The sequence below is a fragment of the Brassica napus genome, chromosome C9 (genome assembly GCF_020379485.1).
Source record: "Brassica napus cultivar Da-Ae chromosome C9, Da-Ae, whole genome shotgun sequence".
NCBI classification, from domain to species: Eukaryota; Viridiplantae; Streptophyta; class Magnoliopsida; order Brassicales; family Brassicaceae; genus Brassica; species Brassica napus.
Genome location: NC_063452.1, coordinates 41,702,181 through 41,720,749, shown reverse-complemented (window position 1 = coordinate 41,720,749; position 18,569 = coordinate 41,702,181). Strand labels below are relative to the sequence as shown.

The following is an 18,569-nucleotide window of genomic DNA, read 5'->3' as shown; positions in this document are numbered from 1 at the left end:
CACCATAGAATAAAACATACTAACAGAGAGCATTAATTGTTCTTTTCCAGTGCAATCCAACATCTGATTTTGGGATGGTGATGAGTTGCAATGGTTCTGAAGGAAAAGACGGGGGAGATGATGGAGTAGTGAAAATAATAATCATAAGCGAAGTAGATACAATTTGGCGAAGAAAAGAATTAGAATTTGTAACATACTATACTGTGACTATAAAATATAATATAACATATTATACAAAATACTGTTCATCTTCTCCAACTCAATCCATCGTCTGATTTTTATCTTCTTAAAGATTAGGGTTCAATTTCTTACTTTACCAACGATGTCGGATTGTTTCCATTCGCACACTGTCTTACCCCGCCGAAGTTTCCTTTCTTTTTATCCCATCAATTAATTCACCTTAAGTTCCTCTTTCACCTTCATCGCAAATCTACGTGTATCACTGACTCCGTTTACAAAGTTCAATTTGTGTGTTTGTGGCCCTTAATAAAACTAGCTATTTTGGCTGTCTCTTAAACTGAAGCGAGCAAAGCACCACTTTTCACGCGCATGAAGGCTATTTTCGTCTCTTTCTTTCATATTATATTATGTAGTATATTGTAGCCTAAGATGGGTAATGGATAGACATTTAATTTATGTATTTCTTATGGATATGCAACCCAATTCCCCATACAATAAATATCCATTTCCTTAATGGTCGGTACTTGTGGAGATTTCACATCCCACAAATGCTATTGGTTCAGTAAAGTTAGTATATTATAAAAAGAGACGGTATGTTGCCTTTATGGGTGGGTCACAAAAAGGGAAGAAAGAGTGGAACCCCATGATCACACTTTTTAACATGTCTCTCTGAAAATTGTAAAAAAAAGGGGGGAAAACTGCAAAATCATATTTGGTTGGTTCTATAGAGAGAAGAAACCAAAAACATTCATCAAATTAACCAAAAATGGGTAAGAAGCCAATAAAAGTTTAAAATAAAGAAAGAAACTTATTATGTAACGGTAAATGATGATGATGATTATTTGCCTTGTCCATCCTCAAAGAGACTCTCTCTCCGTTTTCCCTTTGAAAGCTTCATCCACGGCAGCGATCATCTCTCTTGACTCCACATGCCATTAGTTTCTTTCTTGAGTCTTTTTTTTGTTGTCTTGGACTCTGTTCATGGGAAACCTCCTGTTGTGTCCTGAACCGCAAGACGCTCGGAGATATCAGCTAAAGACTTAAGATTGCATTTGATAAGAGCCTCCACAAAGTAACAAGTCTCATCCTTTGTGTTCCCTTCCGGTACATCCACCACGAAAGACTCGATCAAAAGTGTCCCTATTCTTCCTCCTTCTATCGTCTCAGGGTGAAGAGAGATGACTGAAGAATAGTTCTAGTCACACCAGAAAAAGAAAACAGAATTAAGAAATGGGTTTAAATTTGTGACCTTTGAATGAACGAACCATTTATAGAAAGAAGAAGTAATGTTTAACCTTGAGTCTGTGATCGCCACCGACAATCCTGATGCTGAGAATATGCTCATTGTCATCAAGCAACTCCAACCTCTCAGTGCTTCTAGTAGCTGGCAACCCTGATCTCACATCAACTTCTCTTACAGTACCAATCTCCATGTTTCCTTTAACCACACATCTACTAATGAATGGCTTGTATTTCTGTGGCTCATCGAATCTTCTCACAAGTGACCATACCTGTATATATATATATATATAAACCAATACATAAAATCTTTTATTTTTTCTTAAATCTAACTTCCTAAATCAGTGAAGATTTGATTTCGCGGGCTTTTTTTATTAATCTTTCTAAATCTCTTTTTCCTCTCTATAAGAACATTGGATCGAGGATTGGATTAGTGAGCTTCAACAAATCAGCTAATTAAAAGATTTCGTATTTGTGGAATGGACTAAAGATTCCGTATATAATTAAGCATTAACGACTTACGATATGGACAGGAGCGTTGATGTGTTTAACAAGAGTAGTGCTACACTGATTCTCCCTCTCGAGCTCATGCTTATGGTGCCTCCTTATATACTCTCTCTCCTGATTCCCGTTATTAGCTTCCATTTTCTTCTTTCTGAATCTATACACCCAAAAGCTTGGCGCAGACAAAGAAATAGATGATGAGGAAGAAAATTAAAAGCACAAGAAAAAAAGAGGGGTAAGATCTAATCAGTGCGACGTCGGAGATCTGATTTTGGAGAAAAGTTTTCCGGCTAGATCTTTTTTCAGATAAGCGTCAATGCATGTGAGAGACTTCAGTCGCCTCTGGGAGAGATAAAGAAGTGAGGAGAGAGAAGACTCCTTCCCAACCAACTTTTTTCTCTCTCTCTTAATATTTGATAATTAGTTAAATAAGCTAATGTCTTTTCTCCAATTTCACAACTCTCATTGGACACAAGAGATTTTATATATTATCCCCAGAGTTCACGTTTTTTTACAGTAATGCCATTCTTGTCGATTTCTCGATTTTTTACCTTTGCTAAATCGTCTTTTGTTCTTCTCTTTTAGATAAATGATGTTCTGTTCTTCCCAACTTTTAACAGTTTTGTTAATCCACAACATAAAAAGTTCAGAAATATGTTGTTTTAAAACATACAGCAAATGTATATTTTAGTTCTTTTGAGAAACATGTTTTAGTTTTTTTTTTCTCTAACACACGAAGATAAAAAAATTGATTTAGTGTTGCTAAGTCAACCGGGAACGGAGTATGAGTGTATCATGTGACTATTCAAACTAAAAAGAGAAAGCCAGAAAAGGCGAACACTGAGAGGCCAAAATTAACATGGTGTAGTGCTTTTGTTAGTTAAACAGAAAGTGTTAAAAATTGCAATGCTTTTGTTAGAAGCTTGGTTCTTATCCAAACTAGACTATGGGCCTGCAGTTGTTCTAAAAGTAGAAAAGCAAAGTGAAATGTAAAGAATACGAGATCATTAATTAATTACTAAGTAAAATCATTTTAATATATCGTTTACAGATGCTATTAACCATTTAACTGTATAGAAGTAAAATCAATTAAAGTTTAAACTACTAAGCTAGTCCAAACCGATAATTCATTGTTTATAAATATATATACATGAATTTTCTATATTGTTCTTTTTTTGTCGACTGATTTTTCGTCTTACATCAACTTAATTTGGACATTCCTCATGTATTAATATTATGTACTATGAAAATTTTATTTGGATGATGATAGATGAACATTACTAACCTAAACAAAGACACTGCGTTCCTATTTTTTTTCAATACTTATGTATTCCCTCTTTTCGTAAAGTAAATGTTTTTGGGGAAATTACATGTTTACCACTTTCATGCTATCACTTTTCATTTTTACCACCACTAAAATAACGTTTTCAAAAATAACTTCTTCATTAAGTAGAAAAGACTTTTATGCCCATGTTTTTTATATATATAATAAATAAATATTTAAATAAATAAAAATCTAAAAAAAAAAAAAAAAAATTTTAAATTTTTATCTAAATTATACTATTTCGAAATTCATACCCTAAACCCTAAAACTCAACTCTAAACCCTAAACCATCAATCCTAAACCCTATTTTTTTTTTGAAATACGAACCCTAAACCCTAAACCATCAATCCTAAACCCTATTTTTTTTTGAAATAAATCCTAAACCATGAAACATCAACTCTAAACCTAAACTCCGAAACATCAAATCTAAACCCTAAGCCCTAAACCTTCAACTCTAAACCCTAAAACATCAACTCTAAACCCTAAACCATAAACTTCAATCCTAAACCCTAAACCATCAACATTAAACCCTAAACTATCAACACTAAACCCTAAACCCTAAAAAGTAAACTCTAAATCCTAAACCTTAAAAAATTAACCCTAAACCCTAAAACATCAACTATAAACCCTAAACCCTAAACCTTCAACTCTAAACCCTAAATCCTAAACCTTAAACCCTAAACCCTAAAACCCTAGAGTTGATGTTTTAGGGTTTAGATTTGAAGATTTAGGGTTTAGGGTTTACGTTTAGGGTTTATAGTTGATGTTTTAGGGTTTAGATTTGAAGGTTTAGGATTTTAGGATTTAGGGCTCGAATTTCAGAAAAATATAAAGTTTAGGGTTTACATTTAGGGTCTAGAGTTGATGTTTTAGGGTTTTGATTTGAAGGTTTAGGGTTTAGGGTTTAGAGTTGATGTTTCGGGGTTTAGGGTTTAGAGTTGATGTTTCATGGTTTAGGGTTTAGAGTTTAGAGTTGATGATTTAGGGTTTCAAGTTGATGTTTTAAGTTTAAATTTAGGGTTTAGAGTTTATGTTTAGAGTTTAGAGTTGATGTTTTAGGGTTTATGTTTAGGGTTTAGAGTTGATGTTTCAAGGTTTAGGGTTTAGAGTTGATGATTTAGGGTTTAAAGTTGATGTTTTAAGTTTAGATTAGTTAACCTTATGTTTTTTTTGTAAAAGGTAATCAAAAGGTTATAAATGTCTTTTACTCTTCATTAAAGATGAAGGTGAAAGTGGTTACTGTAAACATGAAAAGTGGTACTTTGAAAATGATATTTTTGCCAATTTCCCAATGTCTTTTTAGAAATTTATCTATACTATTATTTGAGTAGTGAATTAGCTTACTTTTCAATTTCTCCATGATTTTAGAAATAATTATATTATATCATTATTAATAACCAATAGTCATAATAATTTAAATAAATATTTTATAATAGTAATAATCAAAAGTTTTTAAAATATAATGATAATTACATGTATAATCCACATAAGTATTATAAATATTATCTAAAAAATAATGAAAAACGTGTTGGAAAAAAAAAATGTTTCCATCTATTTATTTTGTGTTTATCTACATCTTTCTTTCTTATTTGAGAAAAAGACAAAAATAGCACTAAATCAAGTTTATGTTCCCAAACTAGCACTCAAGGTCAAAAGTCACAAAAATAGCACTTAATGTTTTATCAAAAGTCACAAACTTAGGGTTTAGAGTTAAAGGGTGGGGTTTAGGATTTAAGGTTTAGGGTTTAGGGTTTAGGGTTTAGAGTTTAGGGTTTAGGGTTTAGATTTTAGGATTTAGGGTTTAGGGTTTAGGGTTTAGAGTTTAGAGTTTAGGGTTTAGGGTTTATGGTTTAGGGTTTAGGGTTTAGAGTTTAGGGTTTAGAGTTTAGGGTTTAGGGTTTAGAGTTGAGAAATGAGGTTTTGGGGATAAGATTTCAAATTTTGAAAAATAAAAAAATTAAAATTTTCAAAGGATAAACTTAGAAAGGTGCTATTTTGGTCATTTTAGTTTTTGAGTGCTATTTTTGTGATATAAACTTAGAAATGTGCTATTTTGGAGATTTGCCCTTCTTATTTGCTAATTTTAATATAATTATTAGTATATATACACATATAATAATTAGAATCATTATACTAAAATATTAAAATTAGTTTATAAAATAACGAAAATAATAATTTATATTTGTTTGTAAACTTAATATTTCATGGCATAGTTTTCTAAATTATTAAATTTATTTTGGTATTAAAGTACTTAAAGAGTATATAATCAATAACAATAAATTTGATTTGTATTTGTTTATTTAACGTGATTTTTTGTCATGGTATTTTCATTTTTATTTTTATTCTTATTAATCAATTGAAATAATAACATTTATTTGTTATTGAAGTTGAAAATTTAGAAATGAATATAACAATATATAGAAAATGTTCTTATCTTATACATTACATATTAATGTTTTGTTTCTCAGCAAGATTGGTCTGATTGAGTGTTTATTCTGTTATTATGAGAGATATTTCACAGTATAATTATACTAATATCAATAGTTTTTATTAATTTAATTAATATAATATGTAAAGTTGGCTTGGGTTAAATATTCTCGTGTTTTTGATTTATTTTGAGACTTTGTAGGTTTTGGTAAGTCCAAAAATTTGGTTTAATAGCATCGCTTTATATTAACAATTATATATATATTTATTAATTAGATATTTTTTATAAATTAATATAGTAAAAACATGGTTAAAGATAACAACATATTTTAAAATAAAAAATATTACTGTTGTCATCCAAATAATGTTTTAAATTAATACAAGTTAGAAAATTATGAAATTGATAAATTAAAAATAGTTAAATTAATATTTGATTTTTTTTTTATCTTTTAAATAATTGTACATTTATTAATAAGTATTTATAAAAGAATTATGCCCGCATGTGCGGACAAAACACCTAGTTTATATATAAAAGATACATATTTTAGGTACATATTTTAGGTTTTCTATGCAATTTTTACTAATTAATTATGATAAATTAAGAACTTGAAAAATATTATTTTATTCATTAAAAAATGATAATCACATAAAATAATATATTTATTTATCAAAATTTAATATGTGTTGAAACATAACACATACAATTTGAGAAGAAAAATACCTTAGGATAGCACTAAAAAAGTTTTGGAACAAGGAGGGAAATGACCAAAATGTTTCATTAAAGAGGTAAATATACATTTATACCCCTAGGGTTAACTAATCCAAACCTTAGGGTTTAGAGTTAAGGGGTGGGGATTTGAGATTGAGGTTTAAAATTTTATAAAATAAAAGATAAATATTAAAAATTTGAAAATAAAAATTTTAAAAATAGTTTCAAAAAGTATTTTCGAATTATAAAAAAAAAATTGAAAAAAATTAATAATAAAAAAATTCAAAAAAAAAAATCAAAAATTTTTTTATTAAAAAAATTCAAATTTGAAAACATACAATCTAAAACTATATAAAAAAAGTTTTATTTTGCCACGTCAAATAAAAGGAAACTCTTTTAAGAGCAATTCAAATTCATAATTACAAGGAAAGTTGTTTTTTGCCACGTCACACACGGATTTGGGTATTATTGGGTTTCTTTTTTTTTTACGACCGCATGTTAATTTTACTCCTCTTAAAAAAATAAAAAAAAAATTCGAAAAAAAAATCAAATTTATTTTTATATAAAAAAGTTCGAATTTGAAAAGATATAATCTAAAACTATATAAAAAAGTTTTATTTTATTTTATTTTATTTTTTATTTTTTTTTAAATTTTTTATTATTTTTAATTTTTTTATTTTTTTGTATATCTAGGGTATTAGTGTCATTTTACCTGTTAAATGAAATATTTTGGTCATTTTCTTCTTTGTGATCTATTTTTGTGACCAAAACTTGAAAATTGTCTATTTAGAAGAATTGCTCTTTTCAGAAAAGAGGAGTAAAATTAATAATTACAAAGAAAATCTAAGCACAAACTCTTTTAAGAGCAATTCTCCTAAATATACTATTTTCAAGTTTTGGTCACAAAAATAGATCACAAGGACGAAAATGACCAAAATATATCATTTAACAGGTAAAATGACACTAATACCTTAGATATACAAAAAATAAAAAATAAATAAAATAAAAAAATATATAAAATAAAAAAATAAAAAAAACAAAAAAATAAAAAAATAAAAAAATAAAAAAATTAAAACTTTTTTATATAGTTTTAGATTATATGTTTTCAAATTCGAACTTTTTTATATAAAAATAAATTTGATTTTTTTTTCGAAATTTTTTTTTATTTTTTTAAGAGGAGTAAAATTAACATGCGGTCATAAAAAAAAAAAGAAACCCAATAATACCCAAATCCGTGTGTGACGTGGCAAAAAACAACTTTCCTTGTAATTATGAATTTGAATTGCTCTTAAAAGAGTTTGTGCTCAGATCAACATGCGGGCTAGTAAAAAAAAGAAACCTAATAATACCCAAATCCGTGTGTGATGTGGCAAAAAACAACTTTCCTATTGGACGATTTTCCAACCTGACGTGGACGTCCTCCCTGAAGCTCATATTCCCTTTTTATTACTTGTTTGAAATATATTAGGAAGTAAAAGTTCTTGACATTGAGCTATTAAATTGCTGATGTTGACAAAAAAAGTTGCTGATAATTAATAATTACAAAGAAAATCTAAGCACAAACTCTTATGCAAGAAAAAATAGTTTTTGCTCAATGTCAATAACTTTTACTTCCTAATATATTTTAAACAAGTAATAAAAAGAGAATATGAGCTTCAAGGAAGACATCTACGTTAGTTTGGAAAATCGTCCAATAGGGAAATTGCTTTTTGCCACGTCACACACGGATTTTGGGTATTATTGGGTTTCTTTTTTTTTTTACGAGCCTGCATGTTGATCTGAATGGCCCAGGAAGCTCATTTCCGTTTGTTCTTCCTTTTCTTTGTTTCCGATATGAGTTATTCAACGACCTCAACTGAGTTTTCCTTATATGTGTCCTTAGGTTTTCCTAGACGACCACCGTCTCTTGAAAGTCCAGCGGGTAACACCTCTTAACGAGTTCAATTGATACTGTTACCGCTGTAAATCATTGCACTGAATCGGAGCTCCCGCTACTTAGTCTTCAATTCTATATCAACGTCTTCTACGGTACTAAAAGGTTGTATATATATATAGATCCACAAAGAGTTGTTTATATTTTATTGTCCTTCTTGCTTTTCGTAGCTTATTATCTTTCTAACACGCCGGTTTTAACTATGACTATTCCACAGGTTCTTTCCGGTGATTTGAAGGCAGGCCAGTGTCGTAAGACTGTTGTCACCCGTGTTTTGCGTTTCTGGGAAGCAAGAAATGTCAAGAAGGGAGGTGATCTTATGGGTGTGTACTAAGTTTGTTTCGAGTCTAGAAATAGAACTAAGTTTTACCCTTGCTGCAGAGGTAGCCCAGATACATGTACATGTGTTCTTATATATTAGGATCACATACTCAGAACTCATATGCTGAGGAAGCCCATGAGAGATCACTGCCACGATGAGATGAGTTAGTGGGTAGAACCTTCACTTTTCAGCTGACTCTATCTGAGTTCAACTTCACATTAGAGCTCAATCATTCACCATCTCCCGCATATTTGATAAACATCAGCAGCCGCAACTCCCGAGCTTTTCAGAACAAGTAGGCACACATCTAGACAAAAACAAACCTAAGCAGAACAAATTTTTTCTGCTGTTTAATATTTGTCATTTTTTGTCCAGGAGGTGGTAACCACCGTAGTGACGACATGCCTGGAGCCGGATTGGTCTCAACTAATCCATCTGATAGGATGATCCGTGATGCCTCAGATAAAACAACTGCTGAGTGATAGTCTTAGGGTTGTTGAAGGAAGTAAGGCTGATCCACCTCTAGCCACTGGTGCAGCTGTTTCAGTTGGATACGTACGACTCAAGGATCCACCCACAGAGGATGTGCGTGAAAGAAAGAAGCCATGCATTTCTTAGCTTGAGAAAATAAGAAGGACCTTAGCTCAAACTCGATTACCTCACCTCTATCGTTTCCCTGTTTATTCTACAGTTTAAATATCTTAATCTCCGATATATTCTCTAATGCAAACCAGTTTCAGGGTATATTTTATCCTTGGTTTTTTGTTGTTGTTAAGACTAGGAAGTTGGTGTTTTGTTTATAAATAAAATTTTGTTGGAATATGGTTGTGTTAATGATAAATTTAAGCTTCAAGAATAGCATACAGTTAACGATCATATGGCATCGTCGTTTTCATATCATCTTTCTCAGGGACTTCATACATTAGATCATGCCAGTTCTTTTTTTTCACTTTTACACTACTATAAGATCTTCATTATAATGAAGCAGAGGAACATACAGATAAGTATCAACCTCTAAAGTAATCCGTGAAGATTAATAACCATATTCTAGCTTCCTACTAAATATCTCAAGAACTTCATCATCATCTGAAGTTTATCAAATCTGGAACATTTTAACTGTCTGCTTGCGAAACCTATAGAAACAGATTGATTAGCATTTTGGTTGCCTCACATCTCGAAAGTCTTACTGTAGATACCTTTTGTTGGTTTGTTTTGATTTAGTTTGGTGTGCTTCTGGATTTTGTACATAGTGCATCATCAATTTCATGCAGTGAGTTCATGTTGGAACAGCAAAAGATTCACAATGTAAAAAATACATTTTCATGGAACTGCAAGTGAATATATTTGTAAACATAATAAATATACATAAACCAACATAATAAATATATATATATATATATATATATATATATGAATATGAATATTTATATAAGATTATGAGACATCACTTTTTATGATACAGTCTATTTTAAATAATTTATATCTGTTTTTCACTGCCAAAATATGCAAAGTATATTTCATATTTTTTTTCTCTCAGTTATAAGACATCACTTTCGATGATATTGGTCTATTCTAAATAATTTATATATGTTTTTCAGAAACTATATTCTGCCAAAATATGCAAAACATGTTTTATATTCTTTGGTCTAGATTATAAACATACCGAAGTATATATATCACTTATATATCTGATTATATTTTTAAATAATATTCATTTGGTTTATGATCCATTAGAGATTCAAAGCAACACAAATTCACTTTTTAATTTTGTAAAGATAATATTGAGTTAAATGAGATACTACAATATCTATTTCCACAATGTAAAACGTAATATCCTTTTATTACAAAGTATTTTGAAGCACTAAATGTTAATACAAAATACTTATATATAGAAGTAGAGCTGGAAATTTTAATCATTGCCCGCGGGCCCCGCCCCGTTTGACCCGCCGCGGGGCGGGTGCGGGTCGAACCATTTGAAATTTTTAAATCGCGGGTGCGGGTGCGGGTCGAGATTATTTTGAGCGGGGCGGGTGCGGGTCAGCCGAATTTGAATCGCGGGTACCCGCCAACCCGCAAATTAAAAAAAAAAAAAGAAAAATTTGAAAAAAAAAAACATTTTTTGTAAAATATATAAAAAACAATAAATATTTGTATAATTTTAATTATAAATATATTTTTTTAATAGTATTTTTTAAAAAGAACTATTATATAAATAAAAAATAATTATTTTTAATTAAAATAACTATTATATAATTAGAAAATAATCATTTTTAATTAAAATAACTATTTTAATATAATTAATATTACCCGCGGGTTTGGCGGGTTACCCGCGGGTTTTGGCGGGGCGGGTGCGGATATAAAGTTTTTGTTTGCGGGTTATGCGGATCGAGTTTTTGAATCGAAAAAATGATTCGACCCGCGGCGGGGCGGGGCGGGTTGACCCGCGAACCCAGCACTATATAGAAGGCTAATATATTTTCACAAAATTATTAATATACATTTTTATTTATTATACTTATTTTTTCTAAAGTGCCACGGCAAAAAGAGTATTTCATCTATTAATTTCCATAAAATCTACATTATAATAGGGCAGTTGCATCACTCCTGATGCGACACGTTAGTGATATGTGGATCCCACTTTTAAAAAGTGTGAAAAAAATGTTAAGTCTGTGACTCGAACCTGGGTTATTGAAATCTAAACAACAATATTTATACCACTGAGCTAAAGGATTCTTTTTACATTGATGGATGAAACAAATATATATTTATGAAGTTCAGAAATCTTTGCTTCTTCAGTTTTCTCTGTGGACCCCACACTTATTTATTTTATCTAATGATTTAATAAATACTTTATAACTCACGTTTTGACATGGGATTCGTTAAAAAAAAAGCTCAATAAACCTCTTTGGTCCGTAAGCGTTCTCTTCAATGGAAGTTTAGGGCTTTCAATTTTTAATCATCGGTTCATGACTCATCTAAGAAACACAGATTGACTCTTTGAGTTTCATGAATCAATTTTTCTTCTTTAGTCTCTACATCTCCCCATCTTTAATAAATTCATCATCGGTTTCTTATTTTGCCTGATAAATCATGATTGTGTGGTTTTAATTTTCTTTGGTCATCCTTAGCTTGCACCCTTCGATCTAACCAAGAAGAAGAAGAAGACATTTGTCGTTCAAGATGTCATCGAGGACTCAGCTGAGTCACACTGGAGACATACTATCTGTTGTCTGATTGTTCAAGAAGAGTTTATGTGCTGTGAAACATATTTGTTTCTTTTCATCACTTGCTTTGTTTAATCTTTTTTTCTGCAAATAATGATGGCCTTGACAGTTCATTCACGGGAGCCAAGAAGTAAAAGAAGAAGAAGCCAGTGAGTGTTTGACATTTTCTGTCTTCCTGAGTTTTTTTTTTCCATTCATTAAGCTTGGATTTTAAAGATTATGTGCCTCACATTCTTTTTATTTTGATGGTTGTTAGGTTGAATGAAGATCATTGAATAAAGAAAATGTTGATGCTCCTGAAGATTTGGAGGGTACTTTATATTTCTTTCTCTGATAATTCTAGCGACATAAATTTGAACCTTACAGAGGATATATTGCAGAGCATCCTAATGATGAGGAAGAGGTGGAGGGTTAGGATGAGGAAGAGATGGAGGGAATTGATCTGCACCAGCAACGTTACCCGTGGGAGGGAAGTGACATGGATTACTTATACGACGAGGTAAGCATATCATTAGATGGTTTGCGGTCCATCTTTGAGAGCCGTCTATTGTAAGTGTCTATCGTTTTGAAGTTGTACGACACTAAGATGTAAAGAATTACTAATCACGATTACCTTACTAGCAGAGTTCTTTTGCACAGTTATTGTCAATGGAATTAACACTGGAAATTGATGGTGCTATATTTCATGTTCCAAATGCTAACGCAAGCTCCAATGTTGATTCTCAGCTTTAACATGCCAAAATCACAATGCAGTGGGTGTTGTAAGGTAATTCAGTAGGCACAAATGTTCAGTTGAAAAAAAATTATAAACTGTATTTATGCATCAAACTTATCATCCGTAACATAATAATATGTTTTTTCTGTGTTAGGAACCGTTTGTAAATAAATGTCTCGGATGTATATGACTGCTTAGTTTGTTGCTTTTGACAGTGAAATCACTAAGCTTGCAATGTGTCAGGACAGCAAAAGCATCTCAGCTGATGGTTAGCTTTACAATTTCGTTGGTTTCTTTTTCCTATTATGTTGGATGGATTATTTTAGCTAACAAATATCGCAACAGAGCGCTGACAATAACTCTAATAGATTTATATATACATTTAGAATTGAAAGTTTGGTGAGAACAGGAACAAGTACTTCTGTCACGCTATTGGATAGTTATACGCCATTTCAAGAGAATTGATTTCTTATATTTCCCATAATCAGTAAGATTTTAACTGTTTTGTCTACTTTGCATTCATACCTCATTCTCCATCTAACTTCTCGGTGCTACTATACAATGATCAAGTCATTTTCTGCACAAATAGGCAAGTGGGGATGTTACGTTGGGTGATTGGTTTATTGGGCTTGGCTATACAAAGTCTGTTGTGACTCTAAAACTTTTACCTCATTTTACATTGATTCTGGTTCTTGGGAGGATTGCAGATTGTGAATGAAAGACACAAGCAGGGAACATATGTGTAGCTGCGTTCGACTCGACATGTAGCGGTATCTGCAGATCCGCTGATCTCATTGTGGAGGTTAACATGCAATGTGTTGACCTGGAAATCATTATTTGGAAGCTACATTTAGAGGTATTTCCTCAACATATAAATAGACCATAGACAGAGTTTGATATTTATAATACTCAGTGATCATGAAGTCTGCAGAAAACAGTCCTTTTGCATATTCTATATGGAACCAAGAGATATGTCCTTTGTTTGATGATTGCATTATGATAGCTACTAACATAGGAGATGACTAGAGAAAGAGAAATGAGTATGAAACTCTTATATGAGTAGCTTTTGTAAACACATTTGGGTTTAGTAACAGTTGTGACAAGCAATTATGTTTATAGTAAAGGAAACCCGCCGCAGCGTCAATAACAAATGCGCCTGTTTTTTGGTTGTTTGAGATTGAAATAGCTTATGGGTTTTCTAAATCAATATAATTGATTTGACTAAAGCTATCTTGGATGACAAAAAGAAGATTGCAAGTTTAATAACTTCTACTTTAGACTTTTATTTCAACTAAATTATAATCAGTCTTTTATCCATATCATCTTAGTTATAATCGTAAGGATTTATTAGAATAAATAAACAGTTTCAACAATATTTAATATGTGATTTAATAAACAAAAGAACATGTAGGATTTTTAGGATTTAAAGAGACTAGGGTCGGTCCGCGCTACGCGCGGGATTTGGATTACGTGTCCTTTCCATTTGAACAGAATTGTAAAAGCATTGTTTTTAGGTATTGTCTAGTTTCATGTCGTGTTGACTGTTTCTGTATGGAATATTTGAAAGAGGTGGTGATTTCAAGTCGTTACACATGTAATATTTTCGAACGTATGTCGGCTGTATTTTATAGGGAGATCAGAGACACTGGGCTATTACTTTTGTTAATGTGGTCTTCAGGTCTTGTATGGGCTTGTCAATTGCATGTAACGTTTTTGAGTAGTCGGATATTGTTGGAGCAATTTTCTTTTGGTTTTGTTATGTATGTATTTGCTTAGCAATATCTTATTGACCAAACAATCAATGAGTTTTACATTATTTTAGTGCAGCATACTCTTGTCTAATAGGGTATTTATATGGATGTTTTTTTAAGAAAATTGCATATGTTTCTATTTGTAATAATTTTTTTATCTATACTATTAAAGAATATAAATTTAAATAGATTCGTAGTAAAGCGATACTCAAATTTTGATCATGAAAGAAACTTCATCTTCCTTATATAATCTTACTTTATCTCAAACATGTTTATAGTTTATAGACAGCTTTCATGTTCCTCAGTTCATGCAAGTTTGATAAAAAGAAGAGAGCGATATAGAGATAACAATGGAAGTAGTAGAGTGAGGTTCTCTGCTTTAAGTTTTGTACCTTTAACTTCAAAATCTTAAACTCAATGCTAATTGATTCTTATTTTTGGTCTCAGCAGAATCAGAATGGCTCGGGCTGGTGATCAAAGGAGAAGACGGATAGACTTCGTCAGAAACAGTCCAGAACCACTTGTGTTGTGGTTTTGAGCCAAACTAAATTCTAAATCTGTAATAAAACATAAATGGAACACAAACAATACAAAGAAGCAAAAAAGTGACTGCTAACTTTTCCGTAAAAGTATTTGTTTTGTTGTTGGTTTATTTAAAGATGTTCAGTAGTGAACTTCCCCTAAAAACAAAACAGAACAAAAGAAATACCAAAATAAGTAAATCAAAATGAAAACCTATAATTTAGTAGCTCTAACAGATTCCATCCACAAAACAACCCACTTTTTAAAAAGGAATCATCAAACCAAAACTATTAGTCCAAATCTAAGTTCATTCCTGCAAAACATTTTCTGAAGAGAGAGAGTAATGTTTTTTTTCCGTCAAGTGTTTATTTATAAGGTTTTATTAGCAAGATATAGAGTAATGTCTAAGTTCGCTAGTTCCGTCTACTATGTTCTGATTGCGAAAAATAATATGCATGTTTTTGTGAATAAACATTGATTAATCTAAAGTTACAGTAAAAAATTATTTTAACATGTTTTATATGTATAAAATAACTTATTTAAAATAAATGATAGTCTAATAAATCAGGAAAAAATACAGTAACATTCTCTAAAAATAAATAATTTATACATAAAAAAACCAATGTTTTAAAAAAATCTAAAATTAATGTGTAAATTTTATCTTACAACACGTAATTGGTTATTTGATATATATATATATATATATATATATATATATATTGTTTATTTAGTCTTCAAATATAATAACAGAAAATATTCAGTCATGTATTTTATTTAAATATTAATAACTAATACTATATTTTCATTATGTTTTTAAACAAATTATTTCCTGTTACTGCAAATCATATATTCATTTTTGCAATTGCAATATTTAAATCACTAATTTTAAAATAAAATATGTTAAAAAAACTAAAACTAAATTCAAAATATATACATATTATAAATAATCAATTTTTTGAGTGTTAAACCTAGGCGAGGTGTGATTAAGTTGCATTTCTATTCATTTTCCATTTCATAGTCAGAAAAGCAGGAAAAAAGCGATTTGCATATACTTCCAATTTCCAAAAGAAAAATAAACTAATATGTTCTAACTGTTATGTGGTCCGTTTTCACAACTTCATACACCACAAATACAATCAACGTCAACACTATTACTGTTATGTGTTTCTAAACCTTATTTTTTATTTAATTAAATTTTTGATTGCGAGTTTTATCTTCCACCACAGACATCTGTGTCGAACGGCGGCCGTGGAGACATGCCGGTCTATCTCCTCACTTCTCATAAACTTATACTGCTCCTTTGTGTTTAGAAGTTTCCCTTCTTTTGAATATACTTTCTCGAACTGTATGACTATGTAAGTTTTAGCTTTGTAATCTTATTGCTCTCATTATAATATAGAAAACTCTTAAAAACAAATGACACTACATTTTACTATGATAAACCAATAGCTATCTCCTTAACACACACAAACACATAACAGTTCCTAAGATAAGAGATTTAACCATTTTCAAAAAACTCAGTCACTCGCTTCATTAGTTTAAATTCAAAGCTACCTTCTTTTTCTTGTTCTTCTTGCACTCTTTGTTCAACATCACAGATAATTTAGCCAATCCGAACTTTTTCCTCTTCCCATTGACCCTCTTATATTTTTCCTTCCCTTCACCATTTCTTTCTTCCACATTAGTCTTTCAAAGAATCTGACCCAAGGACACTCTCCCGTTCATCATCATCGCTGACTCATCCGCAAGAAGTACCTTCCTGCTCAGTATCTGCCCAATAGACGTCGCTGGTTTCAAGACAGTAACTGAAGATGCTGTCCCGTCTCCATTCATCATCATATCCAGACCGTTTTCATCCATCAGAACTGTCTCTCTCCTGTTCTTGTACTTGCCCTTGTAAGATGATGATCTCCTCCTACGTTCTGACCACTGCCATTGTGTCTCTTCTTCTCCTGCTTTCATTTTTGCGGAGTTCACTGTCTCCAGACCTTCCTCAATCGTCCTCCTGTTGCTTTTAATCTCTTGAGCCGTTTCTTCTATCTTCTCAGGAATCTCCTCCTGCAACATCTTTCTTGTTCTTCTTCTCCTGGTGACATCTTTGATTTCAGCTATTGCAACTGCTTCAGCCGCTCTAGCAGCTTCCTTCATCTTCATAGCAGTGACCAAACGCATCTCAGCAGCTTTGATATTGCTCCTCGTCCGTTCGATCTCACACACAGCTTTGATATTGCTCCTCGTCCTCGTATTGCTTTCTCTCCAGCTCATGAGATCACACTCCTTGTTCCTCCAATGGCCCTGAATACATATGTCTGAACCTACTTTCTTCTAAATCCTATCTGAAACCTGCTGTAAACCATTAAACAATAACAGTTCCACTATAGAAGACGATATGTTTAGAGACTATATATGCGGTGACTTTCCACCAAGAAGCTTCAGCCTCTGTCACATGAAGCCTTATCTTAGCCTCTTCCAATGCAGTCTGCATCTCTTTTATCTCATATTTTTGTCTTGTCACCATGAGCTCGTGTAGCCTTCTCTCTAGCTCATAAGGTCATACTCCTTGTTGTTTCACCAATGGTCCTGAACACAAACATAGTTTCTTCTAAATCTTTACTCTTCTCTGAAAATTCCTGTAAACAGTTTCACAATAACAATGTGTGACAAAGAATCAAAATCAATAATTGCTTGAATCTCAAGGACTTTAATGTCTAGTACTTTACCATAAGCTTGGAAGCTCAAACTCGGGTTGAGCTTATGCTTCAAACTGATCCCTTTCTCCTCCAGAATTTTCTTCCCTTTCCTTAAACATGTAATGTATATAAAGACCTTCATATCCAGTGATGAACAAAATCACCCTTTTTGCAGTTATAAAGACAAAATGAGAGACAAATAAATTTTTATACAATTATCGATCCTGCAATGAGACTAAATTCAACTCACAATTAGCATTCTGATTCATCAATATATCGACATTCAGGTCAAACTTTATATTATACACACTAAACCTAACCTATCAATAAGCTATAACAAATGGTAACAAAGTTACCTGAATTGATGGTCCTACACGCCCAACTCCATGCCGATCATCCTCCAGGAAATTTCTGACCGTCCCCGAATCACAGTCTCTCACATGGCTTCTCGCCACAGCTTTTGTCGTCACTTTGAGGTAAACAACCGAGACATGGCTCTCCGTTGAGACAGACACCTGATCCGTATGCAATCAGCTCTCATTCCTACACCGCCATCCACCTGAGAATTCAAAAGGCTCTGGGGATTCAAACTCTAATGAGAAGAGAATGATGAATTTATGGATACAAATTCACCTATAATTAGTTGCAGATTCACCGGCTGGAAGAAAGGGAGATGCAGTGAATCAGAAATCGTGGAATGAGTGGGAAGATGGAGTTAATTGGGAAGTTAATTTGAATTATTGAAACAACCGAGTTCCGTAACCATCCTGGTTTTCATAGAAGGTGAGACGATCGAAGCTTGACACAGAGATTCACGACGTTTCGTCTCTCTTGAAACTCCATTGTTGGTTTGGATGGCCAGAGATCGAAGAAGACTATTAACCCTAGTTTTCGATATCGCCTTCAACTAAGATGATCGTCTCTCTAAGATGTTGAGTTTTACAAAACTTAATAACGTAAAAGAGTCCAATAAGAGTGTAGCATAAAGCCCATAAAGAACTAAAACCAAAGGAGGAATCTCGGGCCAGG

General features: G+C 31.9%; 2 protein-coding genes across 2 annotated transcripts; both read right to left on the bottom strand.

The window, feature by feature from the left end:
- Positions 1 to 879: 879 nt before the first annotated feature.
- Positions 880 to 2,373, bottom strand: LOC106416497 (abscisic acid receptor PYL8). Its single transcript, XM_013857391.3, has 3 exons — positions 1,942 to 2,373; positions 1,476 to 1,691; positions 880 to 1,375 (listed from the first exon to the last, which is right to left on the bottom strand). The coding sequence occupies exons 1-3, from the start codon at positions 2,062 to 2,064 to the stop codon at positions 1,160 to 1,162; spliced, it is 555 nt and encodes a 184-aa protein (XP_013712845.1). The 5' UTR covers positions 2,065 to 2,373; the 3' UTR covers positions 880 to 1,159.
- Positions 2,374 to 16,233: 13,860 nt separating this feature from the next.
- LOC106416604 (WEB family protein At3g51720-like) lies at positions 16,234 to 18,569 on the bottom strand. The gene is made up of 4 exons (XM_013857524.3): positions 18,174 to 18,569; positions 17,897 to 18,099; positions 17,571 to 17,650; positions 16,234 to 17,480 (listed from the first exon to the last, which is right to left on the bottom strand). The coding sequence occupies exon 4, from the start codon at positions 17,113 to 17,115 to the stop codon at positions 16,540 to 16,542; it is 576 nt and encodes a 191-aa protein (XP_013712978.1). The 5' UTR covers positions 17,116 to 17,480; positions 17,571 to 17,650; positions 17,897 to 18,099; positions 18,174 to 18,569; the 3' UTR covers positions 16,234 to 16,539.